The sequence below is a fragment of the Prionailurus viverrinus genome, chromosome B3, assembly GCF_022837055.1.
Source record: "Prionailurus viverrinus isolate Anna chromosome B3, UM_Priviv_1.0, whole genome shotgun sequence".
In the NCBI taxonomy this organism is placed as follows: Eukaryota; Metazoa; Chordata; class Mammalia; order Carnivora; family Felidae; genus Prionailurus; species Prionailurus viverrinus.
Genome location: NC_062566.1, coordinates 36,058,620 through 36,072,632, shown reverse-complemented (window position 1 = coordinate 36,072,632; position 14,013 = coordinate 36,058,620). Strand labels below are relative to the sequence as shown.

Genomic DNA, 14,013 nt, shown 5'->3' with positions numbered 1-14,013 from the left:
ATATAGGTTTCAAAAGGTAAAATAAAAACCATGGTTCACTCATAACTTCCCAGGCTTGGGTAGGGAAAGATCTTCAAATTAATAATGACTTAACTTTTGATTTCATATCTCTTAATGCTTTAAGAGCAGTTTATCCCTCAACAACCTGTTTCTGAGTCTGTATTTAATTCTTAAGTATTTTCTACTCATTAAGCAAACTTGGAAAATGATTTTGAAAAAATGGTTTATCTCTTATACAGGAATTTCTTGTTAGAGCTGCAGTGTATACTGAATTAGTGAGTTCTGAACCATTACACATAGGAGAAATACAGGATTAGGTTTCTGTGAGCATCTGGTCACAATTTTATCAAACATTCAATACATAACCTTATTTTATGTGTGTTTCTGTTTAAAGACACTTTAATATATCTTGTTGATTTATTAACATTGAACTCAGAGCCAACAGCACTATAACTTATGCCTGAAGAAAGCTTATCTAACACATCTATTATATAAGGTACAGCCTTGTGCTTAGGAATACTAGACAACATGTAAGCACTATGCATGGGACCATTTTAAATATTAGGATCACCAAGAAAAAGCACAAAAATGCAAAAAAAGTGATAGTAAATAGACTGAAAATAAGACACTTGTTTACAGCGTGACAGCTGAAACAAGAAGGCAGATCATTCTTGTTTCGCTCGGCCTTAGCGGGAAATCTGTACATTTAGAGGCTCAGATTTTTTGCCACCCTGCTCATGTCCACAAATGGTTGTAAAAGCACCTGGAGTGTTGATTTGGGGGTTACAAATAGATTTTAGTTAGTAGGCAAATTCATAGACCTGGAATCATGAGTAATGATCAAGCTGTGTACTGACAGTTCCACTTTTGGTCCTGTAGGTAAATCTGTCTCCATGTTCTATATGCAGTTCATTTGGTTATTTAGAAAATTCAGAAAATTGTATTGCATGTCTACTGTATGTCAAGAACTGATTTAGGCATTATACATTATAGCAGTAAATAAAACACTCTAGGTTTCTATGCTCTCCTAGAGGTTACATCTTAGTGGTTCAAAGGAAACATAGAAAAGACAGTTGGAAAAAAAAATTAATTATAGATTATAAAAACTGCCATGAAAGAAATAAAAAGGGCAATGTGATAGGCAGTAGTTGGTAGGAAGGGAGCTAGTTTAGGTAGAGTATTCAGGGAAAGCCTTTCAGAGGGAGTGAAATTATAGCTCAGAACTGAACAATGAAAAGGAGCCCTGGGGCACCTGGGTGGCTCAGTCGGTTAAGCGCCCGACTTCAGCTCAGGTCATGATCTCACAGTCCGTGAGTTCGAGCCCCGCGTCGGGCTCTGTGCTGACAGCTCAGAGCCTGGAGCCTGTTTCAGATTCTGTGTCTCCCTCTTTCTGACCCTCCCCTGTTCATGCTCTGTCTCTCCCTGTCTCAAAAATAAATAAAACATTAAAAAAAAAATTAGAAAAAAAAAAAAAGAAAAGGAGGCAGCATATAAAGAGATGGGCTAGGAACCATTCAGATTGAGAGAATGACAAGTGTAAAGGAGAGATGGAGACAGGTGTTTAGCAATTATCAGAAGCCTGTGTGGCTGGAGCATAGTGAACAGGGGAAGAGTGATATGTAGAAGAGATTGGAGAGCACCTGGAGGCCATATGTAAAGTTTTATAGGGCATTATAAGTAGCTTGGATTTTATTCTAAGCACAATGGGAAGGCAGTAAATAGTTTTAAGCAGTGCAGTGATAGGCTATGAATTTTCTTGTCCTGTTCTTCCTTTTTCTCCTGTATTTCTCAATATGTACTCATTGCCTATTATGTATATGGGAACTCATCAAAGCACAGCCCTCAAATACCTTATGTTATTGTTACTGGATAATTTAATGGGAGTCAAATACAAGTTTCTGCTTAGAGATTTTAATCTTCTCACCATGATCACTGACAGCCAAAAATATAATTGACTAGTTTGAAAAATGGCAGCCTGCTAGATTAGATAAAATCTTTAGCACTCTCTTAGATTTTAATATTTACCTAAGTTGACTTCTATGGTATTATCTCTATATCTCAACTTCTGGCTTTGGGTATCTCAACTTCTAGCATGTCGTAGCAAAGAATTGTTCTTTTCCTTGTAGTAATTTTCCCATCCGCTAAAACTCTTGAAGATGTTTCTTCTCTGAAAAGGGAAAGCAAGAGGCATCTATATAAATAAGTGTTTGAATGTTTATGTCCCCCCCACCCAAATTTATATGTTGAAATGCTAGTGCGATTATATTAGGAAGTAGGGCCTTTGGGAGATTCTTATGTCATGAAGGTAGAACCCTCATGAATAGAATTAGTGTTCTTATTTTTTTTTTAAATTTTTTTTTCAACGTTTATTTATTTTTAGGACAGAGAGAGACAGAGCATGAATGGGGGAGGGGCAGAGAGAGAGGGAGACACAGAATCGGAAACAGGCTCCAGGCCCTGAGCCATCAGCCCAGAGCCCGACGCGGGGCTCGAACTCACGGACCGCGAGATCGTGACCTAGCTGACGTCGGACGCTTAACCGACTGCGCCACCCAGGCGCCCCGAATTAGTGTTCTTATAAAAGAGATCCCACAGAGCTTCCTTGCCCCTTTTGCTGTGTTAGGATACAGTGATCTAGAAGAAATCATTTCTGTGACCTGGAAGAGGGCCCTCACCCAACCATGCTGGCACTCTGATCTTGGACTTCTAGCCTCTAGAACTGTGAGAAATAAATTTCTGTTGTTTATAAGCTACCCAGTCTGTTATGTTTTGTTATAGCAGCTTGAATGGACTAAGGCAGAGGCTGATAAATAAAGTTTTCTATTTAAACTTTTAATTTTACAACATATAGACAGAAGTGAACAGATGTATTTTCACAAACTGGCCATATGTTTATAGCCAGAAACAAAACATCACCCTTCCTCTAAAAGACCCCCATTTTGTCCCCAAAAAACGACGTCCCTCCCCGGGGAAAACACCTTCCTGACTTCTAACACCATAGATTAGTTTTGCCTGCTTATGAATTTTGTGTAAATGGAGCTATATAGTGTGTATTCTTTTGTTTGTGGTTTCTTTCAATCAACATGGTTTATGGGAATTAGCAATATTGTTTTGTGTAGCTATACTTTTTCATTCTCATAGCTACCGACAATTCTATTAAGTGAATACATCAATCTGTTGAACATTTGGATAGTTTCCAGGTCCATTGCTGCAGTGATATTCTTGTACATGTCTTCCGGTGAACATATTTACACATTTCTGTTGAGTATATATCCAAGAACTGAAATGCTGAGTCACAAGATATGCATATGTTCAGCTTTGGTAGATACCAGTTTACACTCCCACTGACAGTGTATGAAAGCTTTAATTGTTCTTGTATCCTTACCAGCACTCTTCTGTATTTTCTTTTTCAGTTTAGCCATTCTGGTTGGTATTGAATTTTGGTTTTCTTTTGCATTACCTTGATGAGTAATGAAGGGTAGCTTAAGTACATTTTCCTGTGTCTGGTGGCCAGTTGGATATCTTCTTGAATGAAGTTCCTGTTTAGATAGTTTGCCCATTTTTCTATTGTGTCATCTGTCTTTTTCTTATTGAGTCATTTTTTTTAAATTTTTCTTATTTTAAACCTGTATCATCTGCTTTTAGAGACATTCTTGTTTTTATGATCTCCACTTTAAGCATGCCTATATATGTCCCGTAAACAGCTTTTACTGCTAGATTTACCTTCTACCAGCTATAATAGGGGACTGAAAGCTACTAGCAAAAAAGGCAAGGTATATCAGGTAGCTTTTCTAGAATATAACCTTTCTTCAGACCCTTGATTATAACCCTTAATTTGTGTTTCTCTCACTACCTTCTGTCATGGTTCCTAGGTAGTATATAAGTTGTCATTGAACAGAACTGAGGTTTTTCTTTTCTTGACTATTTTCATTGTCATTAATTTTTTTTTTTATGTTATTTCTGATATCTGTACAATTAGGCACAGGAGAACAGCAGCTCCTTAAAGAAGAAGACAAAGTTTGTCAGTTTATACACAAAAGAGGGACAGGACAGGCTTGCAGTCCTGATTCCTGGTCGCCATCCTTGTGATTGCCTGGGCCAGAAGCACAAGCTGATCAATAACTGTCTGATCTGTGGGCGCATTGTCTGTGAACAAGAAGGTTCTGGCCCCTGCTTTTTCTGTGGCACTCTGGTAAATTGTTTCTTTTATATTTTATTTTACTATCTTTTGGTTGAGTACATAGGGACATTCACATTCTTAGTAATTTATTTTTTCTTAGGAAATTTCTTCCCTCAAATGTCCAGTAAACTCCAGTAGCAGGAATTCGATTAATCCAGAAACCAAGGTTATATCTTAGTACTGAGGACTGTTAGTGAGAAGAGTTTTGAGTATATATATTGTTGAAGGCTCCAAGTCTTGTACTATAACATAATCCTCAGGTTATTACAGCTTCTATTTCCAGGACAACTCATCTCCATCTTCGTTGTCTGAGAGAATGATCTCAAGAGTGTGGTAGTAATGACTGTCTTACAAACACCCTAATGAGTTGTCTGCAAAGCTTATTCTGCCAGTTGAGCTGGTTGGCAGAAGCAATGGTGTTTGATGTTGGTAAAGGCATCCATTTTATATATTGCCTTGTTTTCCCTTCTCTGGTGCCTTTTTACAGTACACTCAAAAACTAAGCTGAAAAAAAAAATAAGCTAGTAGTAGATGACCTGAAAAATATAGTATCTACAATAAAAAATATAAAATGAAAAAATACATTCTTAAATCAGCAGTAAATATCCTCTGATATGGGGCTTTCTGTAGAAAAACACCCTATAGCTGCTAGTGGGAACTTTGTGCCACTGCAGCAACCTCTAGGCAATTTCCATGTTTTCTGATAAGTCTTTTGAATCCTTAAATTCAAGAAAGAGTAACGTAAAGCAGATTGGCCTTTGAAGTCTTGTAGTTTTATAAACTCAGTATGAAGTTGGTTTGAAAGTAACTCCTTTTTTGCCTCCCTTATAATTGTAGTCATTTTGTAATAAATAGAACTTTTTCTTTGCTTAATATATTCATTATTTTGTAAGTAGGTAGTATTCAAAGACAAATGAAATATGTATAGTATAAAAGACTAGTTTTCACTGGTGGCACTGTAATTTGGTTTTTCTGGTTCTTTCTAATAAGACATCTGTTTATAATTTCTTTTGTAAGACTTGGATTAAATGATTAGAACTGGAAGTCTTTTTTTAAAAAAAAAAGTATTATATTTTTTCCCCAATATTCAATGATGGCAAATCTTTGTCCTTTGAAAGTAGGTTAGATTTTTTTCTTTTTTTCTTTTTTTTTAGCTATCAAATCATTTAGGGACACTTCCAATGAGATCAATTTTTTCTATGGTTCACGTAAGAAGGGAAAAATCGAAAGAGACCAGGGCAAACTAATTTGGATTTGTATATTTTTGTTAGGTTTGGATAACAAAAAGCACCAATGGTCTCATTTTATTGCCATATCTCGTGTAATTTGAGGTTACTTTTTAGATATATTAAGACAAAATTAATGTAACTATTGGATCATGTGTCTTGTTCTTGTTACTTTATAGGTATGTACTCGTGAAGAACAGGATATTTTACAGCGTGACTCAAACAAAAGCCAGAAATTGCTGAAGAAGCTAATGTCAGGTAGGCAACAATGTTCTGATTGGATCACTATGGTGATTAATACATTTTGTTGTGTCTGTGATTGTTTTTCTTGTATACTGGTATGCAAGATGCAGTTTATTTACTCATTTATCCTACAGGTGTTTAAAAAAATTTTTTTTTATATTATTTTTTTTTTTTGAGAGAGAGAAGTGGATAAAGGGCAGAGAAAGAGGGAAAGAAAGAATCACAAGCAGTCTCCATGCTGTCAGAGTAGAGCCTGATGTGGGGCTCGATCCTAGGATCTACGAGATCATGACCTGAGCCAAAATCGAGAGAAGGATGCTTAATTGACTAAAGCACCCAGGTGCTTCTCTCAGCATTTATTTTATATTTTTAAAAAATGTTTATTTATTTATTTTGTGCAAGAGAGAAAGAGTGCACATGAACAAGGGAGGGGCAGAGAAAGGGAGAAAAAGAACCCCAGCAGGCTCCATACTGTCAACACAGAGCTCAATGCAGGACTCAGTCTCTTGAAACGTGTGATTACGACCTGAGCTGAAAGCAAGAGTCAGAGGCTTAACCAGCTAAGCCATCCAGGCACCCCTACAAGCTTTTATTTCTTTAAAAAGTGTTGGGGCGCCTGGGTGGCTCACTTGGTTAAGCGACCGACTTTGGCTCAGGTCATGATCTCGCGGTTTGTGAGTTCGAGCCCCGCGTTGGGCCCTGTGCTGACAGCTCAGAGCCTGGAGCCTGCTTTGGATTCTGTGTCTCCCTCTCTCTCTGCCCCTCCCCCACTCATGCTCTGTCTCTCTCACTCTCAAAAATGAATAAATGTTAAAAAATTTTTTTAAGTGTTAAAGCCACATAACATTGAGTAAAAAACTAATAATAATATTGGATTATAACTGAGATAATAAAATTAATGTCCTGAATTAAATGAATAAGTTAATAAATAGGGGAGAAGGGTTAGCTTTTTCTTATAGAAAAATTCCAATTAATAATGTGAAGGAATGAGGGTTGTAGAAAATCGCCATTTAGAATACCACAGCAGTAGTAATTGCTACAGGGAAGATCCACCAATGGATGCTAAAACTGTTGGATGAAAAGTTAAAGAATAGCAGATTTGCAAAGTCATGAAAAACCAGGAAAGACTGAAGATTGTCACAGATTAGACGATAACTGAGGAGACATGACAAGTAACTGTAATGTAGGGTCCTGAATTGGATCCCAGAACAGGAAAATAACATTAATGGAAAAAATGTTGGAATCCAAATGAAGACTGTAATTTAGTTGATAGTATTATAGTAAGCTATATTACAAAGCTGTAGTCATCAAGACAGTATGATACTGGCACAAAAACAGACACATAGATAGAAAACCCAGAAATGGACCCACAACTATATGGTCAACTAATCTTTGACAAAGCAGGAAAGAATATCCTGTGGAACAAAGACAATCTCTTTAACAAATGGTGTTGTGAAAACTGGATGGCGACCTGCAAATGAATGAAATTGGACCACTTTCTTACACTATACACAAAAATAAATTCAAAATGGATGAAATTCCTAAATGTGAGACAGGAAACCATCAAAATCCTACAGAAGAACACAGGCAACAACCTCTTTGACCTCTGCCAGAGTGACTTCTTACTACACACCTCACCAAAGGCAAGGGAAATAAAAGCAAACATGAACTACGGGGACTTCATCAAGATAAAAAGCTTCTGCACAGTGAAGGAAACAACAGAACTAAAAGGCAACCCACGGAATGGGAGAAGATACTTGCAAGTGACTTCTCTGATAAAAGGTTAGTATCCAAAATCTCTACAGAACTTCTAAAGCCCAGCACTCAAAAAACATCACCCAGTGAAGAAATGGGCAGAAGACACGAATAGACACTTTTTCAAAGAAGACATCCAGATGGCTAATAGAGACATGAAAAGATGCTCAACATCATTCATCATCAGGGAAATACAAATCAAAACCACAGTGAGATACCACCTCACACCTGTCAGAATGGCTAAAATTACCAACACAAGAAACAACAGCTGTTGACAAGGATGCAGAGAAAGGGGAACCCTCTTGCACTGTTGGTGGGAATGCAACTGGTGCAGCCACCCAGATGTTCATCGACTGATGAATGGATAAAGATGATGTGGTATACATATACAATGGAATATTACTCAGCCATCAAAAAAGAATGAAATCTTGCTATTTGCAACAACGCAGATGTTAAGGGAGATAAGTCAATGAGAGAAAGACAAATATTCTATGATTTCACTCATGTGGAATTTAAGAAACAAAAGAGATGAATATATGGGAAGGAGGGGGAAAGAGGTGATAGGGAAACAAACCACAAGAGATTCTTAACTGTTGGGAACAAACTCTGGGTTGATGGGGAGAGGTGGGTGGGAGATGGGCTAGATGGGTGATGGGTATTAAGGAGGGCACTTAATTGTGATGAGCACTGGGTTTGTACGTAAGTGATGAATCACTGAATTCTCCTGAAACCAATATTGCACGGTATGTTAACTAACGAAAATTTAAATTAAAAAAAAGGATACGATTGTTAATTTCTTTTGATACTTGTACTATGGTTATGTGAGATAAGGTATTAGCATTAAGGGAAACTGACAGAAAGTTATATAGAACTTTTCTTTCTTTTTTTTTTTTTTGCAACTCTTTTCTAAGTCCTTTTTTAATAATTTATTATTATTTTTTTTAGTTAGCCTATGTTTTGAGAGAGCACAGGGAAGGGGCAGAGAGAGAATCCTGAGCAGGCACCCCACTGTCAGCGCAGAGCCTGATGCAGGGCTCAAACTCAAAACCTGAGAGATCATGACCTGAGCTGAAACCAAGAGTCAGACACTCAACCAACTGAGCTACCCAGATGCCCTTTTCTTTGTCTTTTATAGTTGAAAAACACTTAATAAAAATTGTTAAGGACACGGGTGCCTGGCTGGCTCAGGCAGTGAAGCATGCAACTCTTGATCTTAGGGTTGTGAGTTTGAGCCCCACTCTGGGCACCTGAGTGAGTCAGTCACTTAAAAGTCCAGCTTTCGATTTTGGCTCAGGTCATGATCTCATAGCTCTAGCCCTGCCCTGAGCTCTTTGCTCTTAGCACAGAGCCTGACTCAGATCCTCTGTCCCCTTCTCTCTCTGCCTCCCCCCCGTTCACATTCTCTCTCTCAAAAATAAATGAACATTTTAAAAGAATAAAATTTTGGGGGGGGGCACCTGGGTGGCTCAGTTGGTTAAGCGTCCAACTTCAGCTTAGGGTAGCACAGTTGGTTAAGCATCCAACTTCAGCTCAGGTCATGATCTCACAGTTTGTGACTTGGAACCCCAAATTGGGCTCTCTCTTGTCAGTGCAGAGCCTGCTTGGGATCATCTGTCTCCCTCTGTCTGTGCCCCTCCCCCACTCTTGCACACACTCTATTTCTCTCTCAAGAATACATAAACATTTGGGGCTCCTGGGTGGCTCAGTTAGTTAAGCATCCAACTTTGGCTCAGGTTGTGATCTGCCCGTGGGTTCGAGCCCCACATCAGGCTCTGTGCTGACAGCTCAGAGCCTGGATCCTTCTTGGGGTTCTGTGTCTCCCTCTCTCTCTGCCCCTCCCCTGCTCACGTTCTGTCTCTCAAAAATAAATAAAACATTAAACAAACATTACAAAGATCTTAAAAATATTTAAGGGCATTAAGAATCAAAAAAAAAATTTTTTTTAATGTTTATTTTTGAGAAAGAAAGAGCATGAGTGGGGGAGGGGCAGAGAGAGAGGGAGACACAGAATCCAAAGCAGGCTCCAGGCTCCGAGCTGTCAGCACAGACCGATGTGGGGCTCGAACCCACGAGCCATGAGATCATGACCTGAGCCAAAGTCAGACGCTCAACCAACTCAGCCACCCAGACGCCCCTAAAAAAATTTTTTTTGGATGTTTATTTATTTATTTTGAGAGAAATAACAAGCAGGGGAGGGGCAGAGAAAGAGGGAGAAAGAGAATCCCAAGCAGGCTTTGCACCAACAACGTGAGCGCAATTCAGGGTTTGATCTCATGAACCATGAGATGGTGATCCAAGCTGAAATCAAGAGTTGGTTGCTTAGCTGCCTGAGCCACCCAGGCGCCCCAGGACATTTTTAAAAGGAAAAACAATGTATCCATTACTTTCCACTTATGCAAATTTTTGTTTTTGCTTTAGTTCATAGTTTTGTTTTGTTTTCTTTTTTTTTTTTTTTCATTAAAAATTGGTTGGGGCGGCGTCTGGGTGGCTCAGTCAGTTAAGCGTCCGACTTCGGCTCAGGTCGTGATCTCACGGTCCGTGGGTTCGAGCCCCGCGTCGGGCTCTGTGCTGACAGCTCAGAGCCTGGAGCCTGTTTCAAATTCTGTGTCTCCCTCTTTCTCTGACCCTCCCCTGTTCATGCTCTCTCTGTCTCAAAAATAAATCAGTGTTTAAAAAAAATAAATAAAAAATAAAAATTGGTTGGTATTAGTGATCATAGTGTGTATAGGATTTTGTTTTCCTTTTTTTCTTTTGTTTTCATTTTTCTCTATTAGTATTTTATAATTTCTATGTTGCTATATATTCTTCACATTTATTGATTTTAGTGGCCCAAAATAGTTTATTAACTTGATTTATTGTAATTTGATCACCTACTTCCAGTTACTGAAAATTTTGACTCTTCAAAAATTATAAATATTACAGTCACCTTTGTTAATATATCTTTCAATTTATTGCTTTGGGATAAATTCCCAAGAATGGGATTACTGAGTCAAAGATTATTTTGTTTTTGTTTTTGTTTTTTTTTTAAATTAATCTCTACACCCAACGTGGGGCTTGAATTCATAACCCTGAGATCAAGGGTTGCATGTTCCACCAAGTGAGCCAACTAGGCACCCCAAAGAAGATGAGTTTTATTTATTTACTTTTTATTTTTTTAAAGAATATTATTATTTTTTTTAAAACTGAAGTATAGTTGATACACAATGTTATATTAGTTTCAGGTATACATAACTTAGTGATCGGTGATTGTACATGTTTTACTATGCTCACCACCACACATGTAGCTACCATCTGTCACCATATGATGCTATGAAAATACCATTGAGTAGATTCTGTATGCTGTACTTTTCTTCCTTAATCAGTCTGTGACCAGAAGCCTGTACCTCCCACTCCCATTCATACCTTTTTGCCTGTCTCTCAATCCATCTCCCCTCTGGCAGCCACCAGTTCTCTGCATTTAGGTGTCTGTTTCTGCTTTTTGTGTTTTTTTTTTAGATTTCACATATAAGTGAAATCATATGGTATTTGTCTTTAATATGATCATTTTTGACACTTAAAATGTATTTGCCACATTACTTTACCAAAATATTGTATCAGTCTACAACAGCATAATGACTAAAATCTGTCACTATTGAATTTTGACATTTCAAATATTTTTATTTTTGTAGTTAATTATTTTATTGAAGAGGTTGAACATTATCTCCATATTTTTTCAGTTAGAATTTCTTTAAGGTCATTATTATGAGAAAAGGTAGTTATAAATGCCTTTTTAAAAAAAATATTTTAAAATGTTTATTTTTGAGAGAGAGAGAGACAGAGTGCGAGTGGGGGTGGGGCAGAGAGAGAAGGAGACAGAATCCAAAGCAGGTTCCAGGCTTCAAGCTGTCAGCACAGAGCCTGATGCAGAGCTTGAACTCATGAATCACAAGATCGTGACCAGAGCCAGAGTCAGAAGCCTAACCAACTGAGCCACCCAGGTGCCCCCTAAGTGTTTTTCTTATGTTCAGAACACAAGAATCTCTGTTTCTCTCTCTCTTTAGTCTTTTTTTAAAATGTTTATTTGTTTGTTAGAAAGCATGTACGTGTGCTAACAGGGAAGGGGTAGAGAGAGGGATACAGAGGATCCGAAGCAGGCTCTGAGCTGTCAGCACAGAGCCGAATGGGGCTTGAACCCACAAACTGTGAGATCATGACCTGAGCCAAGTTTGATGGTTAACCAACTGAGTCCCTCATGTGCCCCTTTCGTTTTAATCTTAAGAGAGAGTTTTGATAGGAATTTGAACAGGCCTGGAGTTTAAAATAAGCATAAGGTCAGCCTTAATTATAGCCTCGTTGTTTTCCTAATGCATCTTAGATCTTGGCTTTATCATAATTCATGGCTCTCTTTTCTGTGATATATAGGTTTATGGTTTGCTGTCATGTAGGAGATGACACATGGGCTGAGGAATGAATGTGGGCTTTAGAGTTAGACCTAAGTTTAAATGTTGTTTCCACCTTTTAATTTCTGAGTGACTCAGTAAGTATATTATCGCTCTAAACTTTAGTTTCTTTTTTTATAAAACAAAGATAATATAAACTGTCTTACACGGTTATTGGGAGAATTAAATAATATATATTAAGTGCCTTAGCATCTAATAAGTTTTCAGTATTAAAAAAAATTTTTTTTTATGCTTATTTTTGAGAAAGAGAGAGATCAAGCACAACCGGGGGAGGGGCAGAGAAAGGGAGACACAAAGTCTGAAGCATTCTCCAGGTTTTGAGCTGTCAGCACAGAGCCCAATGCAGGGCTCAAACCCACGAAATGTGAGGTCATGATCTGAGCCAAAGTTGGACGCTTAACTGACTGAGCCACCCAGTATTCATTTCTGTCCGTTTCCTGCAATTTCTACTCTTTTTTTCTTCCATTGTCTTTTTTAATTTTGCTATGTCTAAGTATGTTTATTTTTTTTAAGTTTATTTATTTTGAGAGAGATTGCGAATGGGGAAAAGGCAGAGAGAGGGAGAGAGAGAATCCCAAGCAGGCTCTGCACTGTGAGCACAGATCCCCACATGGGTCTCAAACTCATAAACCATGAAATCATGACTTGAGCCCAAATCGAGGGTCAGATGGTTAACCGACTGAGATGCCCAGGCACCCCTGAAAGTATGTTTAAAGGTTGTAGTCACCCCTACTTAATAAATCTTTTCCTTTACATGGCCTTTTTATATTGTTTAACAGTTTGGTACCCTTAGTGATCCAAATTTCCACATGGGAAGAAGTGGATCCTAATGTTTCCTGAAAACCAATCTTGTGTGAAACCCTGCTTGGTGCTTAATAAGTAAAGCCTAGCACGTATTATTTGTTTTTCATTGAAATGAAGGCTGTCAGCCATTTAAAACAGAGCCAGATCTTCTGATATTTTGTTCTTTGCTGCACAGTGATACAACTGATTTATATTACAGTCTGATACCATTTGCTTTCCTTATTGAATTTCAGGGACGGAGAATTCTGGAAAGGTGGACATCTCTACCAAGGACCTTCTTCCTCATCAAGAATTGCGAATTAAGTCTGGTCTGGAGAAGGCTATTAAGCATAAGGACAAACTGTTAGAATTTGACAGAACTAGGTATGTGGTTAGAATAACAAATGGTAAGAAATAGAGTGGTCTACATATCCTGGCCATTAAAACATTATTCTGGAACTTGATACCTTTTTACAGTGAAGTATGAAAGATTCACAGCAAAAGAAGAGCTCTGCTACATAGGAGGCCTACATCTTGTTTTTGAATTCATGTTTGAGTAAGATAGGTTCCCATAAAGAGCATCTTACCCTGCAACATTATTAAATTTTTGCCAGATGCTAGTACTAGTATACCGCCAGAAAGTTGATTTGGGTTGACAGAATTCCCCAGTTGTTTTCCTTGCAGCCATTCATTCCATCAGTCACCATATGTTAGAGTACCTACCGTGTGCAAACGACTGTGCTGGGCTCTGGAGGATCTATAAGAAATTGCTTCTGAAAGGGCATAGGTAGTGGCATATCCTGGGAAGGCCTGGTTTACCCTTCCCCTTCCCGTTAACACTAAATTTGTTTTCTGATTTAATGATCAGTGTATTAAAATGTCCCTAAATTTAGGGCGGATAAGGTGGCTCAGTCAGTTGAGTGTCCAACTCTTGATGTCGTCTCAGGTCTTGATCTCAGGGTCATGAGTTCAAGCCCTGTGTTGGGCTCTGCCAGACGTGGAGCCTACTTAAAAAAAAAAAAAAAGTTCCTAAATAGGCTTTTACACTCCTACACTTTTGTCATTTAGCCCATTGACTTCTCTGTAGGAGACAATTTTATCAATTTGTTAGTTCATTTTTTCTTTCTCTTTCACCTTTTTCTTCTTTTATACAAAATATGTATTGAAAGCCAGTTAGTGGTAAAAAATGTTTAAATAGGACTTATACATTCGTTTCTCAAATGGCCATGTGGGAATCTGTGAGGGTCCTTGGAGAACCCTTAATCTCCTATGTATTGTAACTGACCTAGGAGTCTATTTCTGGCATTACAAGTTTTTGGTTAGACATACTTCCTCCTTCCAAACCCTTTGCTGTAAATCTGAGATACAACTTTGAAAGCTTTTTTTT

At 38.1% G+C, this 14,013-nt stretch overlaps 1 protein-coding gene across 1 annotated transcript in view; it reads left to right on the top strand.

Annotated features, from left to right (window-relative positions):
• Window positions 1-14,013, top strand: part of TRIP4 (thyroid hormone receptor interactor 4) — a 67,064-nt gene that overhangs the window by 12,788 nt on the left and 40,263 nt on the right. Inside the window, exons 4-6 of the mRNA XM_047862938.1 lie at window positions 3,980-4,192; window positions 5,586-5,664; window positions 12,881-13,010. Coding sequence (XP_047718894.1) covers window positions 3,980-4,192; window positions 5,586-5,664; window positions 12,881-13,010 — 422 coding nt within the window. The remainder of the gene's footprint in view (window positions 1-3,979; window positions 4,193-5,585; window positions 5,665-12,880; window positions 13,011-14,013) is intronic.